The sequence below is a fragment of the Tribolium madens genome, unplaced genomic scaffold, assembly GCF_015345945.1.
Source record: "Tribolium madens isolate multiple individuals breed KSU strain unplaced genomic scaffold, Tmad_KSU_1.1 Scaffold_20;HRSCAF=117;Tcas5.2_LG4, whole genome shotgun sequence".
Lineage (NCBI taxonomy): Eukaryota > Metazoa > Arthropoda > Insecta > Coleoptera > Tenebrionidae > Tribolium > Tribolium madens.
This window is the reverse complement of record NW_025400985.1, coordinates 5,290,431-5,297,923: the sequence shown is the minus strand read 5'-3', so window position 1 is coordinate 5,297,923 and position 7,493 is coordinate 5,290,431. Positions and strand designations below refer to the sequence as shown.

General features: G+C 33.0%; 2 protein-coding genes across 3 annotated transcripts; one reads left to right on the top strand and one right to left on the bottom strand.

The window, feature by feature from the left end:
* Nucleotides 1-2,286: 2,286 nt before the first annotated feature.
* Nucleotides 2,287-4,872, bottom strand: LOC123004597 (zinc finger CCCH domain-containing protein 11A-like). Of its 2 annotated transcripts, none has more exons than XM_044397916.1 (7): nt 4,801-4,872; nt 4,381-4,471; nt 4,207-4,326; nt 4,015-4,153; nt 3,869-3,967; nt 3,037-3,168; nt 2,287-2,977 (listed from the first exon to the last, which is right to left on the bottom strand). In XM_044397916.1, exons 2-7 carry the CDS (start codon nt 4,447-4,449, stop codon nt 2,436-2,438), a joined length of 1,101 nt encoding a protein of 366 aa, XP_044253851.1. In that variant the 5' UTR covers nt 4,450-4,471; nt 4,801-4,872; the 3' UTR covers nt 2,287-2,435. The 2 variants fall into 2 exon arrangements, with proteins under 2 accessions (XP_044253851.1, XP_044253850.1); XM_044397915.1 differs by lacking the exon at nt 4,801-4,872 and adding an exon at nt 4,651-4,788.
* A 1,016-nt stretch (nt 4,873-5,888) lies between these two features.
* Nucleotides 5,889-7,399, top strand: LOC123004598 (malate dehydrogenase, cytoplasmic). The gene is made up of 2 exons (XM_044397917.1): nt 5,889-6,049; nt 6,126-7,399. The coding sequence occupies exons 1-2, from the start codon at nt 6,047-6,049 to the stop codon at nt 7,122-7,124; spliced, it is 1,002 nt and encodes a 333-aa protein (XP_044253852.1). The 5' UTR covers nt 5,889-6,046; the 3' UTR covers nt 7,125-7,399.
* The last annotated feature ends 94 nt before the right edge of the window (nt 7,400-7,493 follow it).

Sequence of the window (7,493 nt, the reverse complement as noted above, 5' to 3'; positions counted from 1 at the left end):
GTATTGTTGACTTACCCTTTAATCCGGATCCTTGTAGCACGATTGTCTTCTCCATTTCCCCCATTGGCACTCACTAATCACTCGAAATTTTAAAATCGCGCACTACTAAATGTCTATTAAATATTCGAAACAACACAACACACACGTACTGTGTGTACATCCCCCCATTTCAACACGATTTCGCACAAAACCACCAAATAATAAGTTATAATTTATTCGGACAAGTGATTCGTACGAGAGCTCAGCTAAGACTGACTCGTTATTGTAATACTCGTAATTTTCTGGAAAACGTCACAAAAACTATTTCGTAACAGTTCCGGTGTAAAAGGCCTTTGTTCGAATACAGGGTGTTTCACATAATTTTACGAGACCTACGCCTGTAAGATGCATACATATTCCGATACGAACTCGATTACAAATTTTGGAAAAATGGATAAACTTCTCTACTCGTAGTTTGTTAACCCTTTCAAAAATTACAACGTTTTTAGTTGTTAGTTTGGGTGCGTACATTAGGCGCAAGCCTCGTAAAGTTATGTGAAACACCCTGTATTACCAAATTCTACGTCATCATTTTTTCCGTGTTTTACACTTGTTTACCCAACAAAGGGATCTTTAGTCGTACAAATACACATTTTTTCTAACGTGACGTCACGGAATTTAACCCAATCAAATCTTTCAAATTTCTGAAATTCAACCAATCAGATTCAAATTACGCGATAATGTCTGTATAAGTCTACGTTATCTTGTGTATGACTTGCTATAATTCACCAACAATGTTAATACACATCAATTTTTGTGTGAATTATTGTTTTTATAACTTTATAATCGTTGCCAATTTGTTAGGTTTAAGATTGGCGCTTGTGATTTTTAGCGTCGGAATAATTGGCACACTTGTTATTAGCTTTTCAAGTCCGTCGACGACAAGAATCTTATAAATTTTGAAAGATTTGATAAAGTGTAATAAAATAGAATTTATGACTAGAGACATTAGGGTCTATTCTGTAAACATATTTCGATGCTATTTTGTATGTATCTTCCCTGTTAAAATTTTAAATACCCCCTTTATTTTTCACCTTTATATGCTTAATTTTTAAAAGGTACTTTGTGGGTAGCATTTAATATAATAAAGGAAACAAACGTCAGTCGTCAGTGTAGAAAAATGCAAATCAGTGGTAGGAGTGTTAAACATCGTGCATTATAAACAATGGCGTTTGATGGATTTCTTTATTTAATTATTGCTTATGAAGAAGACATTAGAAGAAACAGAGTAGAAAACAGAATTTATCAGCGTCAATTTCGGGATACCACAAATCCATTTATGTACTTTGAATGATGCTTTTATTTCGTCTAAATAAATTTTGTTCTTAAGATTTAGTCAATGCCGGTTATGCAAAGAGCACGAAATACTAGAATACCTTAGAGTTTTAAGTGCATTGTACTTTTTTGGGCATGGTAGTTACCTTACTTGAATAGGACATAGTTACTCGATGTCACAGAGCTAGCCTAATTTAAGTAGGAATATTAATGAGGTGACCAATGCAATTATTCGAGGATTAATTAATATTTGGATAAAATTTCCTGTTAATGAAGTTGATCAAGATAGGAATTGTTGCGATTGTAATTATTGACTGTGCACATATTAAAATTATTTTTCCCCCAGAAGAACATCCTTTATATCCAGGTCAACCATATTATTGTAGCAAAGAATATTACTGGCCAAGGATTCCAAACATTTTTCGTTTTCGATTTCTTGCTATGCCTGCAAACTGAGTCTCAACAATTCTTTTTTTTTTGTTTTTTCTGAATTTTCTTATTTTGGATTCATTAGAATGAGTTTGATCTAAAATGTGCATACCTTATGTGCACCTTTTTCTGCGCTTTCGTCATTTGTGCCAATCTTACTTTAAGCATTTTGAACGTTTTTTTACGGAAAATGACAAATAAAACTGGCTTGACATTTTTTCGTAGTCGGCTCATCATTTAAAACCAGCAAAATTAGTTCATTTATAACAAAATAATAACATTTCCTCTATTTAATACGATGAAAGCCGAATATTYTAAAGGGTCCGTTTAAAAGATATATTTTTAAATGAGCATTTAATTTTATGCATACAGAATAGCTTATTTAAATTTGGGGGTTTATATATTTAAATTTAAAGGTACCTTTATTTTTTAATAAGTATTTACAGAATAGGCCCTAATATTTAAAAAATGGTATATATTAATGACTCTCACAAATTTAACTTACTTTTAAATTAAGGCAAAGGGATAGCGAAAAGCAGCATAATTATCTAAATATTTATATTTGAAAAACTCTTAAAATATATTTTGTACAACGCTGATGATAATGTAAATATGAAAAACAAAATTGATTCTTGTTTAATTAAAAATTAATGCTTAACACAATAATGACACAGGTATCCCCTACCCATAACTCAGTCTTCCAAAAATTCGTCCAAATCATTTAAAAGCCTCTCTTCCTCCTTTAAACTAACATTACAATTATCATCGTCATCTTGTAAGAGCAAAATTTCGTCAGCCGTCTTATTATTATTACTCTGGTTCATGTCAACGTCACTATCACTAGCTTTATCAACTTCTACTTTGGTTTCATTTGTCTGTTTTTCTTCCTTCTTCTCTTGAATATACGGTGGTTCCCGTTGCAGCTTAATTTTCGCTTTCTTCGTTCCATTCTGAGTATCTTCAGTACTACTACTAACACAACTATCACAAATGGCAGTATTTATTGCATCTAAAGTTTGACTGGCTTTCTTGGCTCGTTCAGCACGAATTTCTTCCAAAGTTTTAATTTTGATTTCGCTGACGTCTGTTTCCGTTTTCTTCGGTTTCTTTGAAAGCGGTCCTGTGATGTTTGTTTCATGCTGTCTCTTTATCCCAAATAGATCGGTTTTTCGTCCTGCATTTTTCGACGAAAATCTTTCCCATATTCTCTGACGCAAGTCCTCACCATCGTCTTCTGAAATAAAATAAAAAAAATGTAGTCTAAATAAATATTTTGCAAAATTTGGGAGGTACCTGGATATGAGTAGTATGCAGCAGATTCGGCTTGAATTTTTTCCAATTTAATTTCTTCCAATGTTTTAACTTTTACAGCGCGATGGTTGGATTTAATTGGTGAATTTGTTGGTGCTGATTCATTGTCAGATTCTGCAAGAATACATCACTTAAAAAAATGGTGTAAAAGTAAATAGTCGGGATGCATTCTTGCAGAAATAAAAACAAGTTTTTTGGTACAAAACAACTTTAATTTCTTTCTTATAATGTACAATTAACTGAAACATCCTAGCAAATAAGTACCAAAAAAAATTCTTTTCAAGACAACCATAAAACAATTTTTATATAACAATCGTAAAATGTGTATGTATATAAAAAATATAACTAAATTCTGACCCATGTAACAAAAGTAACATTTTTCTGTTTTACAGTACAGTCAGATTTTGTGCATATGGCAAAATATTTGTCATCATGCAACTCTGAATTTTGCTATATGTACAATAACATATTTGTGATTACATACAATAATTCTAATAATAAATACTACATAGTTGTATAATATATAGACCTCCCTCTTCCCATAGAAAAAACCGAGCTATACAAGAATGCACCTCGAACTCAAACCCTTGTGAGTTGTATTAGGAACAATTCCATTAAAAATAAGAAGACAATTCGAAAAATACTGGTAATTTGACGCAAACAGCATCCAGTTCTTCAAATTTTTAAAGAAAAGTTCATGGAGATTATTATTAATAGGAACATAAAACAAACATTCTAGAATAAAAACGCAACGACACATTCCGAAAAAATAATGCTACTCGAATCTTAAAAAATTATTTTACTAGCTGCATACCTTCTTCAAAATTAACAACCAGGGAGTCAACAGGGGGGTTCTTGAAACCCTTTTCACTCAAATGGCTAAGTTTTTCATTCACTGAATTATCCGCAGATTCTAAAATCACTAATTAAATCTCCCAGTTACTGTTTTGGACTCATTACCTGTGCCAGAATCTGTTTTACTTTCATGAGATTCATCAACAGTTGCAGGTTTTGGGCTTTGGTGCAGAAAGGGACAGTGAGGCTTTAGACAGCCTCCAGGCTGCGACTCCCAATAACAAGGTATCGCTTTACGGTTTTTCTGCACGAAAATAAATATTTGTACAAATTTTTAAATAGTTTAAATAGTCTTACTCTCAATTCCATGTGTCTGAAATTGCAATGGACATTTAAGCATTTGCCTTCCTTCCAGAAGGAACACATTGTTTCACAGCCTAAAGCAGATGGTTCATGACGAAATGTGCAGTTGTCACCCTAACAAACCCCAAATCTCACATATGGCACTTAAATTAAATTCGTAAATCTTACCTTTGCACACGTCGAGTAATAATAGAAATAGCAATCATTGTTTTTCTTCGGTGATTCCAAATCCGTCATTTTCTTGAAGAAATTATCAAGACTGCAAGTAAACACACCGTGAAAAGCATGAATAATTTTGAGGTTATGTAATATAAACTCAACAGATTTTAGTGCTTTGGGGTTATTATAACGTAAGAAAAAGTTGGGAAAGGTCAAAACTAGAGTTGATACATTTATCTTATGCGATAATAACAAAAATATAGTAAAAACTCATATTACCAATAATAATTTTCTGTCATATTTGCGTTGCTTCACGAAAAATTTAGAACTTTTTGACAAATAACACTAGAGAATTTTAAATCTTATTTGCCTCAATTTTTCAACAAAAAATTATCACTAATTGTAAAAAAAAACAAATTGACAGCTTACCTTTGAAGAAAATACGTGACCTTTTTATTTTTTGTCGCCAACAGGAAATCTTTCTGTCTGCGCTAAGAAATGTCAAATTTAAATCGTGGCGGGTTTTTGACCGGTTTTATTCTTTAAAGAAATTTTCGAAAAAATAACTAGTTTGAAATGCAAAAATAATACAAAAGTTCATGTTTACAATGTTTATTTACTTACATACACAAAAATACTACAATCATATGTACCAAATTGCTATACATGTTGAGTAGGTATCTTGAAAATATTATAAAACATCATTTACTAAATATTACTCGTTTTTTCCTAGATCTCTTCATTTTTAAAGAAAATCCTAATTAAAAAAACTGATGCAAAAAACAAATATTTGGTAAGTTATGTTTTATAATTATTATAATATTTTCAAGATATAAATGAAAGATATAATATTATAGCTATGACACCTACAATTCTCAACAATTTAACATCAAAAAATACTTGAACATTGATTCAATTACCGTTATCTCAATTAGGGGTAATTTAGAAAAGCTATTCTTTTTTCAGAATTGTCTTAAATTAGAACAAAATAATTTGTTTTTAGTGAGATAAGATAAAAATTCATACTCAAAATATGGTTACATAAAATTAATTTAGTCCAACAGGTAGGTTGTGATACGGTTCATTTCTATCAATTAGATAACTGATACCTACTACTTGTAAACTTTAATTTTTTTAGGTGAATAGCAATTTTTGTTGACAAATTTTAAAATTTTGTCCTAAAATTTGCTGAAAATTTAATACTTTTAATTTAAAGTTTAATAGTGTAATAGTTTCTTAGTTTCTGGACAAAAGTTAATGATTTTATAGAATTTTTGTTAGCCTTGAAACCATAAAATGAATAATATTTTGGTACCTAAGTAGAAACGTCTTTTACTCGTGTCGCTTACACATACATTTGCTATCATATTAAAACAATAATATAAAACATTGAATAATCAGTAAAAAGAACTTTCTAACATTTTTTTTATAAATAAACAATTTAAATATTCAATTTTGATTGGGCCATTCAAACATCACGCTAAAATGCACCAATCACCGCTCCCCAATTGACACTCCACTCTCATGTGGTTAGCACAGTAAAAGTGAACAACAGTGAGAGGGGTCAAAGGACGTCATATTTATCATTCAGAAAATAGTGATAAATAGGAGCAGACATCGCCAAGGTCTCAAAGGACAAATATTTTGAGAATCATTATTCATTTCACCCTTAAAAATGGTAAGTAGTTTGATCCTTTTTCCCTATCCTGAACACAATCATTTTATGATAATTAATTTAAATTAATTAATTCCAGTCTGAGCCAATTCGTGTCGTGGTCACAGGAGCCGCCGGTCAAATCGCCTACTCCCTTCTTTACATGATCGCAAAAGGCGACGTTTTCGGCCCCAATCAGCCCCTTATCCTCCATTTACTCGACATCCCACCCATGATGGGTGTCCTGGAAGGCGTGGTGATGGAACTGGCGGACTGCGCTTTGCCCCTTTTACGGGGTGTAGTCCCTACCGCTGACCCAGCTGAGGCTTTCAAAGGCGTTGTTGCAGCTTTCCTCGTGGGGGCCATGCCTCGCAAGCAAGGAATGGAGCGCAAAGACTTGCTCTCAGCCAATGTGAAAATTTTCAAAGTTCAAGGAGAAGCCCTAGATCAATACGCTGATAAAAATGTCAAAGTTTTAGTTGTTGGAAACCCTGCAAACACCAATGCTTTGATCTGCTCCAGATTTGCCCCCTCTATCCCAAAGGAGAATTTTACAGCTATGACCAGACTGGACCAAAACAGGGCTCAAGCCCAGATTGCGGGCCGAGTCAATGTCCCAGTCGCTAATGTTAGTAATATCGTTATCTGGGGAAATCACTCTTCCACCCAATTTCCTGATGGGTCCCATGGGCAAGTCAAGATGGACTCTGGGAAAACTGTGTCGGTCAGAGAGGCTGTCGGGGATGACGCTTGGTTGAGGTCGACTTTTGTAGAAACTGTGCAAAAAAGAGGGGCTGCCGTAATCAATGCCAGGAAAATGTCTTCCGCAATGTCAGCTGCCAAGGCTGCAGGGGATCATATGAAAGATTGGTTCCATGGGACCTCATCTGGGCAGTTTGTCTCCATGGGTGTGATCAGTGATGGGAGTTATGGTACTCCCAAAGACGTCGTTTTTTCATTCCCTGTCACTATTAAAAACAAGAAATGGGAAATTGTGAAGAATTTGCAAATTGATGATTTTGGCAGAAAGATGTTAGACATTACTGGAAAAGAACTAGAAGAAGAGCGAGGCGAAGCACTTGCTATTATTGGAGCATGACTCGTAAATAAGCTTTAATAATCCAAACTAGACCAAAATTTCGTAATATGAAATTTTGGGTTCTAAAATCGGAAAGAATATTTTTATACAAAATTCATGTGCTTTAGGCCCGAACCGAAAAACCGCATTTTTTAAGTAGCTAGTTTGAGTTATTAAAGCTTTTTATTGGTTTTGGGCAATTATTTAATGTATTTTTTGGTGTAATGTGAGTTGTGGCATGATATAAAAATAGTAGCGATAAATGTTGTTGAAATATAATTGTTATCAAAGTCAAACCCATCATTAGTCATACTTCACGAGTCCAATTATTGGAATTATTTAATCATTATTACGATTTGATATCTTTCCTCCATTATTTAATTTTTTTAG

Coding starts and splice junctions, on each gene's coding strand:
- LOC123004597 (XM_044397915.1), bottom strand. CDS start 4,670: ATGACAGAAAATTATTATTG. Junction 4,327..4,380: donor ATTACTCGACGTGTGCAAAG/GTAAGATTTACG, acceptor GGGGTTTGTTAG/GGTGACAACTGCACATTTCG. Junction 3,169..3,868: donor GGTTGTTAATTTTGAAGAAG/GTATGCAGCTAG, acceptor GTATTCTTGCAG/AATCTGACAATGAATCAGCA.